At 62.8% G+C, this 19,991-nt stretch overlaps 1 protein-coding gene across 2 annotated transcripts; it reads left to right on the top strand.

Moving 5' to 3' along the window:
- Positions 1 to 19,860, top strand: SYTL1 (synaptotagmin like 1). Of its 2 annotated transcripts, none has more exons than XM_024107640.3 (15): positions 1 to 191; positions 6,265 to 6,706; positions 9,469 to 9,617; positions 9,896 to 10,001; positions 10,663 to 10,711; positions 12,210 to 12,255; positions 12,740 to 12,825; positions 14,796 to 14,915; positions 15,395 to 15,561; positions 16,345 to 16,447; positions 16,918 to 17,079; positions 17,406 to 17,484; positions 18,126 to 18,225; positions 18,644 to 18,849; positions 19,503 to 19,860. In XM_024107640.3, exons 2-15 carry the CDS (start codon positions 6,579 to 6,581, stop codon positions 19,640 to 19,642), a joined length of 1,641 nt encoding a protein of 546 aa, XP_023963408.2. In that variant the 5' UTR covers positions 1 to 191; positions 6,265 to 6,578; the 3' UTR covers positions 19,643 to 19,860. The 2 variants fall into 2 exon arrangements, with proteins under 2 accessions (XP_023963408.2, XP_065433275.1); XM_065577203.1 differs by lacking the exon at positions 1 to 191 and adding an exon at positions 5,379 to 5,517.
- The last annotated feature ends 131 nt before the right edge of the window (positions 19,861 to 19,991 follow it).

Below are 19,991 nucleotides of genomic sequence, written 5' to 3'. Positions count from 1 at the left end.
CCCTCTGCGGTTGACTCAGCCTTAGGTCTCCTGCTGAGTAGCTTTGCAAACACAGCAGGGGTGGGGGTGACGGAAGAGAGCAAACTTCTGCTCCGCCAGAGGAGGCTCAGGGCCCCTGGAGAGGTGCCTGCAAGGACCTCGCTCACCTGGCCGCCTCCTCTCCCCTCCAGCAGAGGCGCCCACCTGGACAGGTAACGCCGCTTCCTGCGCTCTCCACCTGTTGCCAAGATTGGAGGGGTTTGGGGGGGCGCAAGGAGCCTGATCCTCCAGGGGTACGATGCAGCAACCCCCTCCTGCATGCCCTGCAGGCCTTGTACCTTCCCTGCAGAGGGGGAACCCCTGGTCCCCCTGGGGTGGCTGGTCGGTATGGGGAGGCAGTGCTTTGAGCTGACCTCACCGTGCCAGATATTTCCTCTCCTGGGTCCTGTTCAGACACGAATGCCTGGCTGGTCTCTTGGGAAATCTGTGGGGTGTGTGTAGGGGGGAGCTGGCTCCAGGGACAGCCCCGCTGCTCTGCAACATGGCAGGGGTTCCCACCCCATCTTCCTCCTTTTTGCCTGGAGCACTGGCCGTGCCACTGCCAGGGGCCAGGTTACCTGGAGCCCCAGCACCTTGGGCTGGTCAGCAGGAGGTGTGACGCTCTCCCGAGGTGCGGATCCATAGTCACTGGGGGGTGGGAGCGCTTACTGGGCCCAAACACTCCACTTCTGTGGGGACTGGATTTGTGCGGGAGTCGGCGTAGCTGCCATCTGTTGGTGCTGTCTGGCTGGGATTGGAAACCACGGTCCCACTCCTGCTATGGCGAGTGGTCAGGGTGGAAAACAAAGACCCAGAGAACTGGATGGAAAGCAGGGATGTGCCTATCTCTGCGCACCTAGTGGTAGTGGGTGCTGTGAAACAGCTGCCGCATTTCACCCCAGAGGTGGCCGCATTGCAGTGCTGATGCACAGACAGAGCCTGGTGTAGGGCCCAGAGTGGTTCAAAGCCTGGGAAGCGCTTTGGGTGCGGTTTGTATTTCAGCTCGTGGGGCAGCGCTCGGGAGGGATGGGAGCAGGTTTGCATGGCACTGGGGGGGGGGGCGTGCGTTGGGTTTGCCTAGGGTGTCTGTGCGTGGCGCCGGAGCCAAGGGCGTGAGTGTACCTGTGTGCTGCTGGAAAGCCGGCGCTCCCTGGTTCAGCCGGTTTTATTTGGGGCACTAGACAGAGTTGCTTTCATAAACAAACAGGGCTGGCTTCCCCCACCCCCAGACCCGCAGTGTGTGTGTGCCGCCCACCGGTGTCCCAGCCGGGCACGGCAGCGGAACCGCAGTGAGCGCATCTCTAGCGGGACGGTCAGACCTCAGCCTCTATTTTGATTCCTGGTGCGGCGGGCGGCCTCTCTGGAGGAGAGACGCGTGGGCTTCGTTTGCAGCAGGCAGTAAACAGGATGCTGCCTGTGGTGGAGCCCGGCTTGCAGCCCACGGAGGCAGAGAGCAGCGTGGAATGAACAGGACAGCGGGAACCACCTCCAGAAGGTGCTCCCAGGTGCCCTGGGCCTCCCCAGCTCCGGCCCCAACTGCTTCATTCGCTGCTGAAATGCAGCCACCTCTGGGGTGGGGGAGCAGGGCATGCTGACCCATGCCTCCCCATCCTCTTTAGATGTGCCATGAAATCCCGGCCGTCCGGAGAGGGCAGGCAAGGCCTTGGTTTGTTCAGTCTCTTCCCAGAGACCTCAACTTCTCTGTCTGGGCAGGGCTGAGCCAGCCCCGTGGGCATCCTCTCCCGCAGTGGGCTAGGCCAGGAGTCAGCCACGCTTCTCCTCTGCAGTTGCCTTTGCTTTCACCTGTCCCAGCGCGTCTGACGTGCCAGGATTTCTATGCAGGGGGCACCCACCCTCTCCCCTGACTTCTGTCTCGGACGGCAGCTCCCTGGGGCGCCACATAACCCGGAATCCTTTGGGCCCGGGGCATCCACCGGCAGGGAGGAGGGGCAGAGCGAGGGGCGAGGGGTAGCGGAAGGGGACAGGGAGTGGGTGCTTGTGCGTCTGGGGCCAGGGGTCATGCGAGGGGAGGCCAGGGGCTGCGTGCTGTGAGCAGGGCCTGTATGTGTTGAGGGGATGTGGAGACGGGCCCTGTTCTGTGGGGGGCTCCGTGGACCATTCCCCGGGGGAGCAGCCCAGCCCCGAGGCTCGTGGGGGACGGACAACCTGGGTAGAGCTGAGGGGAGACTCCCCACTGGGAGATGCCCATGGAGCCCAGGGCCCGCAGCCCTCCCTGGGGCTCATCCCGGGGGCAGCGCGGGCACCAGGTCCCAACACTGTTGCTTGGAGACGGGGCAGTGACGGGTTGTGGCTTGAGGCCTCCAAAATCTGCTGCTTCTAATGCCCCCCACCCCCCCGGGGGCTGGGAGGGACTCCAGGGGCTGGCTAGCCCTGGAGGGCAGGGGCGCACGGCAGGGGAATCAAAGCCAGTCTCTGCCCTGGAGCTGGGGGGATATGACTCTCTGAGAGGGAGGCCTCAGGTCTGGCCATGGGGGACCCCCGGCCTGGCAGCGGGGCTGGAGGGGGTGTTGGGCCTCTCCCCTGCCCTGCTCCTGCCCCACCACTGGAGGGAGGGTGGAGCTGGCACGCCCGCTTCCCGGTGCCATCCAGCCCTGGCCTGCAGGGGGTGGGGGTGGCAGGCTGGGACCTGCTGCTGGCTTCCTGCTTTCCTTGTCCACCCCCACGCAAGTGGGGGCATGGGGGCAGGGAGGACACTGGCCGTGGGCCGCATGGACCCGCTGGCAATGGTGCGGCTGCCCAGTGGTCCCTGCTCCCCACCCCCGTGTGGGCCACACAGAGCTCCTGGGGGAAATGCCAGCTCCCCAGTCCTGCCCTCTCCAGGTGAACCAGCCCAGGCTGCACCTCCCTGCCTGGCACTGGGCCCTGGGCTGCTCTCCTGGGACAGTGGAAGGCAAATCCCGCACTGGATTCCTGGTTTGGACTGGATTCCTGCCCTGCTCCTCCCTCCCTACGGGCTCAGTGCCCGACCCTCACGGGCCAGAGGAGGGGGAGCTGTCCTTGCCCAGAGTAAGTTGTCCGGGGGCTCGCTGTGGTGCTGGCATTGGTGCATTTCAGTGCCCTGGCGGTGCCACGGGCCACCCGTCCCCATGCGGGCCTGGCGCTCCCTGCGTGACAAGGGTTGCTCCTCTGAATCTGCAAATGTTTTCCTTCTGGGAGGGGTGCTGCATTGGTCCTAATCTCCCTCCCCCGCTGGCTGCCTTGTTAAATCCCGGCCTGCTCGGGACCGGGGATAGTACAGAGCCCAGTCTGACTGGTGCAACCCCCCAGAGTGGGCACTGCCAGCCTGCCATGGGCCTCACGCTGCCTGCCCACAACTGGCCTCCACCTCCACTCTGGGGTCCAGGGTTACACTGCCTGTCCCACTGCAGCCAGCCGGGCCTCGCTGCCCCAACCCTAGACGCCAACGCTGATTGGCAGCTCCCATCAGCCAGCTGGAGTCCTCGGAGCAAGCCACCCCTCTGATTGGCCCCCGGGCCGGCTCCCGCTCTGCTTAGCTTTGCCCCACCAGCTGCCAGAGAGGCCATTCTCGGTGCCCCTCGATTAGCAGATTTTCTCTGGGGGCTGCAGCTCCAAGCTGTTCCCAGCACAGCTAATCCGCCCTCACGGCGATCTCTGACAGAGAGGGGAAGGGGCACGCAACAAGTGGGGGATGGAGCTGGGCAAAAAACCCGGGGTTTCTGGCTCCAAGCCCCGTGCTCAGTCCACTAGGCCATGCGGGGTGAACAGAGGACGGGCCGCTGGCAAGGGCAAACTCGAAGCCTGGTTCTCTTGCAGCCCCTTTCCTGCAATCTTGTTTCCTCATCGCTCCGCTCCATGGCACCCAGCAGACTGGGCGATGCCCCTTCGCCCCCACGGGCTGCTTCTGTTGCAACCGCCCTCTATCCTGTCATGTCAGGCTCTTTCTCAATGCAAATTGCAGGGACAGGTCTGTGCCGCTCGCAGGCTGTGTGGCAAGAGCCAAGCGCCTCTGCAGCCCAGGAGATAGCGTCTCTCTGCCTGCTAGGCCAAAGTAAGGGCTTGGTGCTCTGTGTGAGATGAGTTTGGGGGGGTCTCAGTCAGTCCCTGCTGGCTAGTTGGCCACATCCCAGAAACCACCATTGCACCTGGCACTGACAAGCTCCTATGTGGGCGGTCTTGGCAGAGGCGCCATGGGGACTGAATGCCCCTCTGGCCCCCCAAGGGGGAAGCCCCAGCCGAACCGTGCGCCCTTGCAACCGGGGAATGCACCAGCCCTTAAAGATACAGCGAGACACTTTAATGCTCCAGGAAAGGTTCCCCTTCCTGCTACCCCCTGGAAAAACCCGGGGATGACTGGCACTCTCCGGGCTATCACCCTGCAGGGCGCAGCCCTGACATGGGCAGAGCTGGCTCTGAGCAAACACCCTGGGCAAACACAGACGGCCGGCTGCGAGGGGGACTGGCCCAGAGGCAGGGACGGGAGCCCCTGGGTGGCGTCTGGCTTGTGGATTTAGTGGGGACCCAGGAGTGGGCTGATTGGGTCGCCTGGAGCTTGGATCTCTCACCTATGTGGCTCCAGGGTGCTACTTGGGCTGATTCTTGGGTTTACCGTTTGGGCCACATAAAACCCATGTACAAGCTGGGGCGACCCCTACTGACAGGGGTGGGAATTGCAGCCCCTTCCTCCAGGCCTGAGTCCAGCCCAGTGCGCGTCAGTGCTGTGTTGAATCCTCTCTATTGCAAATGTCCGGAGAGAGCTGTGTGAGACCGGCGCTGCGGGGACCCAGTGAGTGACCCAGGAGATCTAGGTTCTGTTCTTGGCTCTGCCACTCCTGCTCTAGGGCAAACTGTTGCCCCTTTCAGTGCCTCAGTTTCCCCCCTCTGCAATAAGACCCACCGCCGGCGAGGCTCTGCTAACCGATGGCTGAGGTGCATTGAGATCTTAGCCTGGAAGGGGGAGGAGAAATTCCAAACGTTTTATTATTATTCCTCCCTTCAGATCTGACTTTGTGGCAGCCCTCGTCCTAGCCGCAGACGGCTGGACAGTCCATCGCCGCTGGGAGACCAGGGGCTGCCAAGCTCTTGTTTTGCCAGACCCCCAAAATAGCCAGCACCTCGATCCCATTCCCGACAGCGCCTCCTGCTGGAAGAGGCAGGGGCTGGAATGGTTGCACTTTCCACCTTGGGGCCGATTCGCCCGCCCCGTTGCCTCCTGCTGGGCCGCCGGAGGAGCTGGACGGTTACGACAATCCCGGATGTCTCGTTTGCTGCAGGCAGTTGAAGTTGCTGGTTTGCTGAAGCAAGCCCTGTGTGTGGGGGTGGGGGGCAGGCGGGGGAGGCGTTGCATCAGGCAGGAAGGACTCTGTTTGCTGCTGTGAGATCTGCCCTGGAGGTGACGGTTAAGAAGCTAACAGAGGCTCTTCCATCCCCAGGAGGGGGTCATCTGCCTGCAGGGGTCAGAAGGCCAGGCCGGAAGTGCCCTTCTGCCCCTGCGGGGCCGGGCTGGTGAGCCTGGCAAAGGTCAGGGCATCCCTGGCTTCGACTGATCGCACCGTGCCCGGCAAGCCCTTGCAAGGGGAGTCCCCAGCGTCTGTGGGCTGAGCCCAGCTGGGGTGACCAGACCGCAAGTGTGAAAAATCGGGACAGCGGGTGGGGGGTAATAGGAGCCTATATAAGAAAAAGACCCCAAAATCGGGACTGGCCCTATAAAATCGGGACATCTGGTCACCCTAATCCCAGCGCTGGCGCTGCCTGGGCAACTCGTGCCTCGCTTTCCCTGCGGGGGGGCGGGGAGAGAGGTTACTGATTGGCATCGCCTGGCATGCTGCCATGAGACCATCAAGGGCTCCTACGTGGTTATCGACCTGCCGCCAGCAGCGGGCCCTGGAGACTCATTTAGTGGACGGGGGATGGGGGCCGTGTGCTGGGGCGGAGGCAAGGGAGAAGCTGCATCTGGGCAATGCTGGGGGCAGGGACACCAGGGTCTGTACCTGAGCCAGAGGCCGCAGACACACCCTGCAGCTCCAGCCGAGCGAAAGGAGGATGGTGTTAGCCGGCTGTGGGAGTTAGCACGTGCCCACCCCAGCCACGGGTGCATGGGAGACGTGGACTGAGCATGTCTGACCGCTGGGTTTGCCCGCTTCTGCCTCCAGGGTCCCTCAGAAGCCGAGCCCCGTTCGGGAGGTGGTGGCCGGGCCCCAGGCCCTTTCCTTCCCCGCAAGAGGGGATCTGGGGTTGTCCTCAGCTCTTCTGGTCTTGTCTCCGCAGGTGGTCGAGATGGCGCGTGACCTGCTGGCAGGCCCACGGAGTGGGGCGGACCGGAGCTGAGGGCTGCTGCCTGCTTCCCCGCCCCTGCGCTGGGCGCCCCGTGCTACCTTTGGGCCCTGGCAGAGTGGCAGAATGGCTCTAGCGGACGGCTGCCCGTCATCGCCCTGGTTCTGCGGTGGGCAGTGACAGGGTGAAGGCGCCTGGGACAGAGGGACCTCGGGGCTGGTTCCTGGACTCGCTGTGTGTCGGGAAGAGAGCCCCGCCGGGGAAGCGCTGCTCTGCCCTGGACAGTACCAGTCTGCTCCCTGGGCACCATGGCCCAGGACATAGACACGGACGCACTGTTGGACCTGAGCTTCTTGACGGAGGAAGAGCAGGAGGCCATTGTGGAGGTGCTGAGTAGGGACTCGCGGCTCCGGGTGCTGGAGGAGGGACGCATCAGGTGAGCCCAGGAGACGCTGTCAGGTGCATGCCTGGTCCGCGCACGCCTCTGCCGTGGGTTAGTTCAACTGGGGCAGGCCCCCAGTGGGAGGCTTTTATTCTTTGGAGCTTAAACTGGTCCCCGGTTCACTGAACTCGAGCCAAGCCAGCGGGATGCCGAGCGGCCACCCAGCCGTTGAGCCGGATGGGTTAGCGCTGGGTCCTCGCGGCGGAAAGATGGGTTTGTACATGGAGACATAAACTTGCTTGTGTCCCTGGGGCCCCAACGCACCGGGGGTCTTTACCTTGGTGTGTCAAATAATAATACCCGAAAGCCATTTACAAAGGCCATCAGCATCGTTATCCCGCTTTGTAGAGATGGGGAAACCGAGGCACAGAGAGGGGCCCACGGCCACCCAGCAACAGAGCCCGGAATAGCACCCAAGTCTGCTAAATCCAGGCTGGTGCTCTATCCATTAGGCCATGCTGCCTCCCAAGTCAAGGGCAATACCTCGGATTAACCTCAGATAGCTCCGCGGAGGTCAAATCTACAGCCCCCCGGTGCCGCTCAGATTTTGCACTGAGCTGGCCGCTGGCTGCAAGGACCCACCTCTCTCTGCAGGGAGGGGGGGCAGTTGTGCCCGTTTCCTCGCTGGGAGAAGGAGCCACAGATCACGGCCTATTCACTAGCATCTTCTCAGCCCCTCCGCTTGGCATCTTGGCTGCGTCCTCACGAGGCTCAAAGGTTCATTTTTAGGGTTCACCTGGACCAGCAAACGCCCGTTAAAACTGCAAGTGTCTCGTCCACGCTGGGCTCAGGGAACACGTCTTTCAAAAGATACCTTGTTCCTGTCGATGGACGCAGCCCTAGTGTAGACAGGGTTTGGCTATCTTAAGGTTTTATCCTGCTGCCTATCACCTTGGCGTCTGAGCACGTAAAATCAATGGCGTAGAAGTCCCTAGTGGATTTCATGGCAACTCTGGCTCTCCTCTCTCTACAGGGTAAAAACTCCGCTTGCAGGAGGATTGTTAGTTTGTTTTTTTAAGATTAATTTTCTGGGAGGGTTTTGTTTTGTTTTTGGTGGTAGGGTTTTGGGATACGGGGTGTCAGCCGTGGGGTGCAGAGCGATCAGTGTCATGGTTTGGGGCACAGGAGGGTCAGCATTGGGGTTTGGGGTTCAGGAGCATCAGCATTTGGGTGCAGGGGATCTGTGTTGGTGTTTGGAGTCCAGGGGGTTGCCAGTGTTGGGGTACAGGGAGATCAGCATTGGGGGTTGAGGTACAGGGGGATAAGCATTGGAGTATAGGGGGATCAGCTTTGGGCTGCAGGGGTGTCAGGGTTAAGGGCAGAGAGGGGATCAGTGTTGGGGTGCAGGGGATCTGTGTTGGGTGCAGGGGATCAGTGTTGGGGTTTGGGGCACAGGGGGTGCCAGCAGTGGGGTGTAGAGGGATCAGCTTTGGGCTGCAGGGGTGTCAGTGTCAGGGATTAGGGCAGAGAGGGGATCAGTGTTGGGGTGCAGGGGATTTGTGTTGGGGTTTGGGGTACAGGGGGATCAGCACTGAGGTACAGGGGATCAGCATTGGGGTTTGGAGTACAAGACGTGCCAGCATTGGGGTGCAGGGGTGTCAGGGTTTAGGGCAGAGAGGGGATCAGTGTTGGGGTGCAGGGGGAGCAGTACTGGGGTACAGGGGATCAGCATTGGGGTTTGGGGTACAGGAGATGCCAGCTTTGGGGTGCAGGGGGATCAGCTTTGGGCTGCAGGGGTGTCAGTGCCAGGATTTAGGGTAGAGAGGGGATCAGTGTTGGGGTGCAGGGGATCAGCACTGGGGTACGGGGGATCAGCATTGGGGTTTGGGGCACAGGAGGTGCCAGCAGTGGGGTGCAGAGGGATCAGCTTTGGGCTGCAGGGGTGTCAATGTCAGGGTTTAGGGCAGAGAGGGGATCAGTGTTGGGGTGCAGGGGATCAGCACTGGGGTACGGGGGATCAGCATTGGGGTTTGGGGTACAGGGGTGCCAGCAGTGGGGTGCAGGGGGATCAGCTTTGGGCTGCAGGGATGTCAGTGTCAGGGTTTAGGGCAGAGAGGGGATCAATGTTGGGGTGCAGGGGATCAGCATTGGGGTTTAAGGTACAAGGGGTGCCAGCATTAGGGTGCAGGGGATCAGCATTGGGGTTTGGGGTACAGGGGTGCCAGCAGTGGGGTGCAGGGGGATCAGCTTTGGGCTGCAGGGGTGTCAGTGCCAGGGTTTAGGGCAGAGAGGGGATCAGTGTTGGGGTGCAGAGGATCAGCATTGGGGTTTGGTGCACAGGGGGTGCCAGCAGTGGGGTGCAGGGGATAAGCTTTGGGGTACAGGGTTTAGAAGCGGGTGCCAGTGCTGGGCGTCGTTCTTACCATGGAAAGGCTTTTGCGAAGCAGAAAGGTTTTCCTTTGCCGTGTTTCTTAAAGCTGCTCGGACTCCGTTGCCTGATCCCCCGGTGGCAGTTTGCGCCAGTCCCCTGCGGGGCTGTTGACTGGCCGAGTTGGACCTTGGGGGAGAGCCTGGGGCTGGCCGTGGGCAGCTAACGTGTTTGCAGAGGGGTTCAGCCCTCGCTGAGTTCTGCGCACGTCTCCTGGCCAACAGGGTGGGTAGAACCAACGGTTGGGGGGAAATGGAAGCCCAACTGCTTATCTGAAGCAGGCGGGACCCAGCAGTGGACTGTGGTTGCTCGTCCCTCCCTGGGGCTGTGATGGGACGAGTATGTTTCCAGGAAGTGGCTCAAACATCCCCCCTCTCCTCGCCCCCAGCAAACTGCGCGAGTCCGTTTCTGATCCCAACCAGCTGAAGGTCCTGACCGGGGACTGGTTCTGTGATGTCCGCTCCAAGCGGCACCGGCACAATCACTTTGGTTCTGATCTCGTCCGGGCCTCCATCCGCAGGAAGAAGAAACCCAAAGGTAAGAGGTGGGCCAGGGTCTGGCCGCTGGGACCGGTGCCCTAGCTGGGATCTCAGTGACCGATGGAGGAGAGGTGCCCGCCTGCTCTAGTGTGATGCTGTCGCCATCTAGTGGCTGCAGCTTGCAGAGAGGCTGGGGTAGGACCCAGCTTTGTCCCATGGGGACGCCGTGCCCATGATGCCCCGATTTCAGGGAGCCGGGAATCCGACGGTGGGATGGGACACGGAGCGGGAGAGGTTGCTTCAGTCCCTTTAGATTTCCATGATCCCTGTGAGCAGGTGAGCGGGATCCGAAGCGCAGTGCCAGCGTGGGGGACCTGGAGGTGATCAGTGAGCCAGCGTCCGAGGAGGAGGGCCCGTTTGAGGTGCCAGATGGTGAGGACAGGTGAGAAGCTTTTTGGCTTAGAGGCCCAAAGCGGAGAGAGAAGGAGCTGTGTGTATGTGGGTGGGTGCGTGCGTGTGTGTGTGCATGCGCACGCCTCTTTCCAGTTGTGTGAAGGGAAGGAGTGTGCATTTGTGGGCGTCGGTTTCCTGAGGCCACGCACCCTTTAGCTGTGCGCGTGATGAGAGCAGCGAGCGGGGACGGCTGCAGGCGGTGACTCAGGCTCCGGGAGAGGCGCGTGGAAGGGGCTCATTAGTGGGACATAGGGAGGGTTTTGTGGGTGAAGGAGACTCTCCGGCTGGAAGCCGGGTTAGTGAGGGACCTGTTGCTGCTTGCATCCTCCCTGACTGTAAGGTTGTTTCCTTCCATGGGGGATGGGGGGAGGGACAGGGAGAAATGGATGGGGCAGATAGGAGGGAGGTTGAGACAGACAGCTGGGCCGGTGCGGGAAAGAAGCCGAAACGCAGGGGGAGATGAATAAGTGGGAAGCCAGCGAATGGGGGCGGGGAGAGACGGCCGGACAGCCCCAGCCGGAGGGGCCCCCCCTTTGGAAGAAGGGTCTATGAAGAGCAGGGCGGTGCACACGCTCCTTGGGGGAGGAAGCCAGACATCTTCGTAGCCTGGAGAATTGTCCAGAAAGACTAATCGTTTTCTCCTCTCGCAGGCTTCCCCAAGAGGCTGTTCATCAGCTCCCCCAGCCCACAGAGACTCAGGTCAGTTGGGCGACAGGGGATGGATCACTCGATTCCCTGGTCTGTTCATTCCCTCTGGGGCACCTGGCACTGGCCACTGTCGGAAGACAGGACACTGGGCTAGATGGACCTTTGGTCTGACCCAGTAGGGCCGTTCTTATGTTCTTATGGGTCTGGTGACATGGGCGAGTTAGAGGTGTCCTGACAGGAATTCCCGCCCCCGGCCTTGTCTCGTCAGGCGCTCACCAGCAAAGTGGCAGCCCAGGGCCGCGTCTGTTCTTTCGTTCTGTGTTAAATGCCGAAGCGCTGACGCTGGGGCTGCCCGGTTACAGTCGCAAGAGGCTGGGAAATGCAAAAGCCGGGCTGCCTGCGTGCCTGGCGGCAGGGAAGTAACACACGACGCTGCACATCGAACCGGACAAGCGGGCTCAGAAATGGCTCCAGGCGTCCAACCCGCTGGAGTTACCGTTACTGGCGGGATGGGCCTGGGCTTGCCCTTTTCAGACACTTTCAGTCCTTAGCGAGTCTCCATTATCTTTGCAGGATCAAGGGGTTTTGCGCTGAATTTCCTTGGTTCCTCTCCCACCGCGCCCAAAGGCAGTGAGTGGGGAAAGACATTGAGCTGATCTAGTGTAGACATTCCAGTGGTCTTTGAAGTTCATCAAGTAGACCTCAGTCCCAGGACGCACAATTAATTCTTCCAGTCAGGGGGTGACCGCGAAGGGTTAATAGTAGAGCTGGGCTCAGATGCGGATCCGGATCGGAGCTTTCCCAGAGTTTGGGGATCCCGGTTTGGGTCCCTCTGTGGCCAGTGCAACGGGTCAGTGTATTTACTGTGATGAAACTCGCAACATTAGAAATAGCACTAAAATTCCAACTAAAATCCTTTAAAGCAGAGGTCCCCAAACTGTGGGGTGCGGAGGATTGTTCGGGGGTGTGTGTGGGGGGGCCAAGGGCAACCCCCAAGGGGGGCGGGGATGGAGTGCCACCAAACCACACTCCGGGCCCAGGCCCAGCCCTGCCCCCAGACCCGACCCCAGCTGTGGTCCCAGCCTCAGCCCCCTTACCCCTGTCTGCGCCCCCTACCCCCCAAGCTACAGCCCCACTCCTGGCCCTGGCTCTCGGGTGTGTGTGTATGTGGACAAGGATAAGGGGGGCTTGGGCACGACCGTGAAAAGTTTGGGGACCACTGCTTTGAAGAGTGTAAACTCCACCTCCAGAGCGAACCTTCCTCAGTCTGCAGATTTAAATTACAAAGCAGCTGTTTTTAATATACAAATTATATTGAAAGTGCCGTGTGTGTGTGTGTGTGTGTGTGTGTGTGTGTTGGTTTTTGCTACTGTCATTGTTACTTGGTGAATTTCCTAGTTCTGCGACATCACAGTCTGAAGATCTTGGATAGTAATTAATGTGATTTGCATATGCAGATCAGCCCAATTAAAATGTAGAATGTATTTCCCCAAAGAGCCTGTATAAGTGGAGTTGGCCTGGCTCTTTAACCAGCTCTTTGTCTCTGTAGGAGAACGCAAGCCAGTCTAGCAAGCAGGAGCCGGAGGGCAAGGCAGGTAAATGTCCCTGCGGCCTGTTGCGATTGTCTGGGGCAATGGATGCTGTGGGGTCCCCGTGCAGAACGGAAGGTGGGGAGAAGCTCAGAGGACCCTGTACCTGCTTAACTAGGGCTCGACTCCGCTTTCGGATCCCCATCCCCCACACCAACCCCACGCACACATCTGTTCCTCTCACTGACTTCACGCTTCTAAGCCCAGCAGCGAGGGCTGAGTCTCTGGAAGGAAGCCCCATGTGCGGGCTGCGTGCTCCGGGGTATCCCGGCCCGGTGCCCCCCCGCATGCAGGCTGTGTGCCCCGGGGTATCCCAGCCTGCCCCGCCCTCCCCCACATGCGGGCTGCGTACTCTGGTGTATCCCGGCCCGGCGCCCCCCCGCGTGCAGCCTGCCTGCCCTGGGGTATCCGGCCCCGGGCTGTGTGCCCCGGGGTATTCTGACCTCGTGTCCCGCAGACCAACCCGAACGCCTCCACTTTGTTAACGCAGAGAGCACCAACCCGTTCTACCCGCTGAACGCAGAGGAAGAAGAGGCGAAGACTGATCCGTCCCCAAACAGCCTCGTCACAGGACAGGTAGGAAGGTACTCGGGGCTGGCCCTGGGCCAAACCCCAGTACAGAAATCCTCATGCCCCAATCCCTGCTCCCCACCGCCACCCACCTCACTTCCTGACTGGGTCCCTCATTCCTGGGGTCCCCCCCACATATTCTCCCCATCAGATCACTGGGGCAGTGAAAAAACCCAGGTGTCCTACAACTACTTGCTCTAGCTGATTGGTGCAGAGCGGGCTGGCTTCGTCCACACGAGAGCATTACATCAACGTCAAATGGCTTCAAAACACTGATTTTAAATGCCGCTCATACAACAACCTGTGGGGCTGGCTGCTGTGGGGGGTGAGCTGCAGATGTCCCTGTGCCGTACTGGGGGGGCGGGATGCTGCATCGGTCCCTGTGCAGGGATGTGTGTGTGACACTTTTCGGGGCTACCTGAGATGTTGGAGGTGAATCGCCACCACCTGCTTACAGCTGTGCCCACCGGTGCTCCACTCTGGGCTCGCCCTGTGCAGGCTGGCACTTTATCCCCCCTGCGCCCTTGTCTTCTGCACCCCCACGGGGTACCCCGATCCGCGGCCTCCGGGGAAGCCGTGCACCCAGTTCACAGCTTTCGCTTCATTCAGCGCTCTCCTTCGCACAAGGCATTTAGCCGTGTCAAGAACCACAGGTGCCAATTTTTGTTGGCGCAGGTGGGTGCTCGCGCCCCCGGCCCGACTCCGCCCCCTCCCTGCCCCATTGGGTGCCGGTGGGTGCTCATGTCTCAGCCCCGCCCCATTTTTGTCCCCTCCCTGCCCCTATTGGTCCCCTCCCCAAATCCCCGCCCCGGCCCCGTTTCCTCCCCCAAGCGCGCTGTGTTCCCCCTCCTCCCCCCTCGCTCCCAGGTTTGCCGCGCGAATCAGTAGTTTCGCGGTGCAAGCGCTGGGAGGCAGGGGGGAGAAGCAGGACCCGGCGGCGCGCTCCGGGGAGGAGGCGGAGGCGAGGTGAGCTGGGCGGGGAGCTGCCGGTGGGTGCTGAGCACCCACCAACTTTTCCCCGCGGCTGCTCCAGCTCCGGAGCACCCACGGAGTCGGCGTCTATGCCTGACATTTCTGAGGGCGTCAGCGTCAAAGACACGCGGGTCTCGGGGTTGAGAAGCACAAGGTTACAGGTAAAAGGAAAACATAACACACGGGCTGGAACCTGGACTTCAGAGCCAGGTCCTGTCCTGAGGATATCCAACGGCTCCTTGCTAACGGAGCCCAACTCTTGCTCTTTCTTCGTCTCGTATCAGTTACAGCCCCTTGTGTCCTACCCTCGGGGTCCCCTAGTCAGAGACTTTTCTTGGGGTTCTTTTGTCTCTGTAACGCCAGCACCTGGGCCAGACAGTCCAACACAGGCCATTGTCAGGGCTGGCCATTGTTCTTGGTGTTGAGTGAGTTACCCTGGAGACCCCCCCCCCCCCCCCCCCCCCCAGTCTCAGGTGACAAGTTTCACTTCAGCCGCTGGGACACCCGATCTCCCACATGTGCCAGACCTCTCAGACCGGTTCCCCTACAAACCCCGCGCACTAACCAGGCCAGCCGGCTGGTCTTAGCTTCCGGCCGGGCCCCCGCCATGGCCCTGTCGGTGAAATGGGGAGAAGCTGGTTGGATACAGGGGTAATACACCTGCCATGTGGGCATGTCTGCGCTGCAGCCCGTTCCGGCAAAGAGCTCCAAACAAGAACCGGCCCTGCAGTGACACAGCTCTTGGCCTGTGGGCTGGGTCAAGCAGGCCCCTCTCCCCGGGGGTTAGTAATGCCCAGTCGGCCCCTGCTCCGCGTGCACATGGGCTACTGAAACGGCCAGCATGGGGCAGTGTCAGAGGCGGGAGGCTACACTGGCTGGGCCATTGCCCCGTCTTGGCGCTGGTCCCTGGGATCGGCTGGTCCCGCGAGGGTTGGGGCTGGTGGGGGCGAGGGGCCTGTCCGGCTCACGTCTCACTCGAGGCTGGTTTGCTTTGTGTTCCCCAGAGTAATGGGGCCTTTCAGAACGGCCAGGAAGCCAGTACCACGTCACCCCCAAAGAGCAACAGCGCGGACCCCGTGAATAAACTGATGAGCTCCTCTGTCTCCAGCCTCAGCTCGTCCACGGTATGGGCCGGGGGTGGGGACGAGGGCCGGGGGGTAGGCTGGGGTGGAAAGCTGTTGGCAATTGGGGAAGAGGGTTGGATGGAGAGCTGTTGTGGCCCAGTCATTGGTTGGCAGTTGGAGCAGGACGGATGAGTACTGGACCGCTGTGTACTCTGAAACCTACTGAGGTGTATGCCAGGGCCTTTGCTGGGCCATTTGATAGTCCCTTGGCCATGCAAGGGTCACGGCAGCTGGTAGGTCAGGAGTGAGCTCAGCTCTTGGCCCCCTCGGGCTCTGTGGTGGGGGGGATTTTAAGGCAGCTCCCCCATCAGGGGATGCAGGATTTTGCCCTGTGTTTCAAGGGGCCGTTAACGTGGTCCCAGCTTGGGCGCCCCGCTGCGTCTCTCTCCTCCTGTCTCCACTCGCATTCCTCCTTCTCTGCCTGTGGGGGGGCCCTCCCTGCCCCCCTGCTCTGACCGCCCCCCCATCCCTGCCTGCAGCTGAGCGGCAGTATGATGAGCCTGTACAGCGACAGCGACGTGGGGAACGTGGAGGTGCGCGGCTGCGTCCAGTTCGCCCTGCAGTACGAGGCCAAGAAGAAGGAGCTGCAGATCCGGGTCATCCAGTGCCGGGACCTGGCCGAGGCCAAGAAGCAGAGATCGGACCCGTGAGTGTCGTGGGGGAGAAGGGGGAGCCCGTCCCGATGTGCCTGGGCTCACGGCCCTGCCAATGCCCAGACCGAGGGCACGGTCACAGGGGCTTTCTGCCCTTCCCCCAGCCCCACTGCACCATGGCCCCTGTGGGTCAGCGTGCCCTGTCCAGACAGCCCTGCCCCTGGGGGACCCCCCCCTCCGTGCCCCCCACAGAGGAGCCACAGGCGGGACCCACCCAGCTGGCCTTAGATCTCCCCGCAGGAGTGGGACTCCCTGACTCTTTGCTCTGCCCCCAGCCGCCCCTGCAGGCCTGGGCCCCCCTAGGCACCGATCAGGGCCAGCTGCCCGCCCCGGCCCCAGAGCCCTTAACCCTCTCCTCGCTCTGGCGCTGCCCCAGCCCGCTTCAGGCCTGAGCAGTCCGGCTGTGCGTGGGCCTCCGCCCATCTGCCCCACATGGCTTAGGGGAGCTGAGGCTACAGGAGCCATGGGATCTGACAAGGTGCCGGCAGGCCAGTGACTCAGGGAGGGGGCAGCAGGCCCTGGGCTGCCTGTGGAGTGAAAGGTAACATACCTCCCCCCCTCCACCCCCCCTCCACACACACTTTTTCAGGTGTTCACAGGGATTCCCCTCCCCCTGCTGGCCTAGCAGGTTGCGCTGGGCGTGTGTCCCCCCCCCGGGCGCCCTGGATCAGCGTGTGCCCCCACTTCTCCCCAGGCGTCCTGGGTCAGCATGTCCCCCCGTCCCACCTCCCCGGGCGCCCTGGGTCAGCGTGTGCCTCCCTCTCCCCGGCTCTCAGGTATGTCAAGAGCTACCTCCTGCCGGACAAATCCAACCAAGGCAAGCGCAAAACGGCTGTCAAGAAGCGGAGCCTGGACCCCATCTTCAACGAGACCCTCAAGGTAAGCGGGGCAGGGGGGTGAGGGCTGGGACTGGGGCAGGGTGTGGGCCCTTCCCCCTGCCCCCAGGGGAAAGTGGAGGGGCTTGGCCAGGAGCCGCTGGCCTCGCCGTTCTTAGTGACGCTGGCTCTCTGGGTAAGGGGCACTGAGGGGAGGACAGTGCAGGGGGCAGGGCGGGCTTCGGGAAGGCTGGAGAAGGGGGGTTGCTCTTAGGAAGGGGTCGGGGTCTGGCCCCCAGTAGCTGCTGGAGTCTTGGTCCTTTGGGCAGTGAAGCGTCCATGGACTGCATGGAGCTGAGCGCTGGCCTGGGAAGCAGGGGTGGGGGTACATTTCCCCCCCAGCCCCAAGGGAATCCACTCAGCACTGGGGGGGCAGGGTGGGGGCGTGCTGCAGCGTAGGGCTGGGTTGCCCCTGAGCACTGCCCACTAGGCCCCGCTGTTCCCAGCATCTTCTCTCTCGCCCTCGTGCTGCAGTACAAGATCGAGCAGGCGGAGCTGCCGGGCCGGATCCTGAACCTGTCCGTCTGGCACCACGACGCCTTGGGGCGAAACCTCTTCATGGGGGAGGTCGAGGTCGAGCTCAGCTCCTGGGACTGGAGCAACACGGGCCCAGCGTGGTTCAACCTGCAGCCCAGGGTGAGGGACGGCCAGCAGACACCGGCTTCACCTTTGCCCCGTCATCTCCACTGCCCTCCCCCCGCCACGTCCGGCGGCTCCAGCCGCGGGCAGTGCCCTCGCTCTGGCCCAGGAATTGGTGTGTGACCTGCCGAGCGAGCCCACCAACTGCCAGCCCCCAGGATGGGGGCCCAAGCCGGATGAGCTTTAATTAAGACACCCCCCCACCCTCCCGAGAACTGGCGCTGCCCACTGTCTTTCCCTGGTGCACGTCTTCGCCCCCGGGTCTTGCGGTTCTCAGCCCCAGGCCTCTCCTGCTAACATTGCGTTTGCTCCTTCCCCCTCAGCTGCGGGTCTTGCCCGACATTCTCGGCAGCAGGGGCAAGCTGCTCTTCGCGCTAAAGTTTATCCCCGCGGGCACTGAAGGTGAGTCTGGGCCTGCCCTCGCCCGCACCGACCTCAGGCTAGTGCCCCCCCCCCCCAGCTGTAGGGGCTCAGGGGTGGGAGCTGAGACCCCAGTGACGACTGGGGCCCTCGCTCCTATTTACTGGGCCCAGCCCCGAGCGAGAGCCAGGTTCACCCCCTGCGCTGGGAGTCACAGCTCTGCCCGAGTAGGCGGCTGGTGGCCCTGGCTGGAAAGGGCCCGTCCCTGGGGCAGGGCAGATGCAGCGCCCAGGTGCCCCCCACCCTCCAGGGGCATGCACAGGGCTAAAAATGGGGCTGCTTTTGGAGGGACACTTTCTGTGCCACCCCACGACCAGAGGCGCTGCCACCCCCCACCCCCCCGGAGGATCTGCCCTCACCCTGCCCCAGCCAGGAAGCTGCCTTTCCCCACACCGGCTGGATCTCCCCCCCCAGTCCCAGGGCCAGAGGCGATGGCTCTCCCCCCTCGGCCGGGGTAGCTGGTTCTCTCCCCTCCCCCATCGCTGGAGGAGCTCGCTCTACCTGCCCTGACCCCAGCGGAGTTCTGTGTCCCCCTGTTATTGGGGGGGCATGCTCCTGCTTCCCCCCCCCCTTTGCACACGTCCTTGTCCCCCTCCCTCACTGTGCCGTCGCCTCTCTTCCAGGGGCTGGGCTCCCTCCCACGGGGGAGCTGCACATCTGGGTGAAGGCAGCACAGAGCCTCATGCCCATCCGGAGCGGCACCGTGGACTCCTTCGTTCAGTGGTAAGGGTGGGGGGGCTGCAGGCAGCAGCTCTGGGCCCATGGTAGGGGGCAGGGCTGGGGGTGCCCGGTAACCATGCCGCGCTGCAGTTGGGCTCAGGGTGGTGCCAGGGTGGCAGAGCCCAGGCTCCCTGCTGCAGAGACTGTGGGACAGGAGTATGGGTCTTCTGCCCCTCTGCTGCTGCGCCCCCCCCCCCCGCCCCACCTCTCAGCCACCCCTTCTCCCCTGGCCTCAGCAGTTCACAGGCCCGAGCAGCAGCGGAGCCGCTACCTTCCCACCAACTCCGAGGCCACTGGTGCCTTCTTCCTGCACCCCCACGCCCTGGGCTCGTGTGCAGGGGAACAACCCAGCAGCCCCTCCTGCGTGGTCGCGGCCCTGTGCGCTGGGCTCCCCCCTCAGGCTGCGCTTCCTCCCCCCCAGCTACGTCCTGCCCGATGACAGCAAGACGAGCTGCCAGAAGACGCGGGTGGTGAAGCGGAGCCTGAGCCCCATGTTCAACCACACCATGGTGTACGACGGCTTCCAGGCCAAGGACCTGAGCGAGGCCTGCGCCGAGTTCACTGTCTGGGAGCACGAGACCTTCTCCAAGCAGCAGCTGGGCGGCATCCGGCTGAGCCTGGGCACAGGTGAGCGGGCGCCTGGCTGGTGCTGCCATGCGAGGCGCGTTCCTGGGCATGGAGCCCCTGTGGGGCCGGTGGGTCCTGCGTGCCGGGGGAGGGAGGCATCTGCAGGGGGCTGGTGGGTCCTGCGTGCCAGGGGAGGGAGGCGTCTGCAGGGGGCCGGTGGGTCCTGCGTGCCAGGGAAGGGAGGCGTCTGCAGGGGGCCTGTGGAGGGGCGGGTTAGGCTGTACTGGCATGGGCACCCCTGCCCTATGGTGCACATGGTGCAGCTGGGGCAACTGGCACCCCTCCCCAGAGGCTATCCCAGAGCGACAGCCATGCTGCTTCCCTCACCCCCTCCCAGCACTTTCATCACCTCGGGGATGTGCCCAGGCTGTGCCCACGCTCCCTGTTCGACTCGATTCCACTGCTGGCAGCTGCTGTGGGCACACAGGGCCAGGCACGTTGCCGGGGTGGATGCTTGGGGCTGTATCCTCCCCTAGGGCAGGAGCGAGGGCTCTCAGCCCAGGCAGTTCCAGCTTGGTCTATACCTGACCCATGGAAGGGGGCTGTGGGCTGATACAGGGAGGCCATCCCCTGGTGCTCTAGGGCAGGGACAGCTGGAGGGTGGGCTGTGTGGGAGAGACCCCAGCTGACAGTGCCGCTTTGTCCTCACGCAGGAAGTAGCTACGGGCTCCCGGTCGCATGGATGGACTCCACGGAGGAGGAGCGGCAGGTCTGGGAGAGCCTGCTGGCGGAGCCCCGCCAGTGGGTAGAAGCGCTGCTGCCCCTGCGGACAAACCTCACCCCCCGGACTTAGCCCCTCGCGCCGGTGCTGGCTCTGAACGCCTGCCCCGGCCCCTGCTTCAGTGGGACTGGGAGCCCAGCTGTCCTGTCTGGGAATGGCTGGGCCTGGACATATTGGCTACAGTGGAACCGAGCTGCCAGGGCTTTCCTTGTGTGACTGTACAGAAAATAAACCCTGCCGCAGCCACGCGGGCCTGGGCGAGCCGCCGGGCTGCGGGAGATCTGTGCTCACCTGGCTGGTGCTTTTGGCTGCTGCTGGCGTGAGCGGGCCGGGATGGGCTCATTGTCACCTTCTGCCCCCCCACCCCCAGTGCAGGGCAAGAGGGGGGTAGGGGGCTGCTGGCGGGTGGGGGAGCAGGATT

Source organism: Chrysemys picta, chromosome 23, assembly GCF_011386835.1.
Source record: "Chrysemys picta bellii isolate R12L10 chromosome 23, ASM1138683v2, whole genome shotgun sequence".
Lineage (NCBI taxonomy): Eukaryota > Metazoa > Chordata > Testudines > Emydidae > Chrysemys > Chrysemys picta.
Note: the sequence above shows the minus strand (reverse complement) of the source record. Positions and strands in the feature narration are given on the sequence as shown.

Excerpts from the sequence above, each read along its gene's own strand:
- SYTL1 (XM_024107640.3), top strand. The coding sequence starts at position 6,579 with ATGGCCCAGGACATAGACACGGACGCACTGTTGGACCTGAGCTTCTTG. Across the intron at positions 6,707-9,468 it reads CTGGAGGAGGGACGCATCAG|CAAACTGCGCGAGTCCGTTT; the intron begins GTGAGCCCAGGA and ends CCTCGCCCCCAG. Across the intron at positions 17,485-18,125 it reads TATCCCCGCGGGCACTGAAG|GGGCTGGGCTCCCTCCCACG; the intron begins GTGAGTCTGGGC and ends CCTCTCTTCCAG.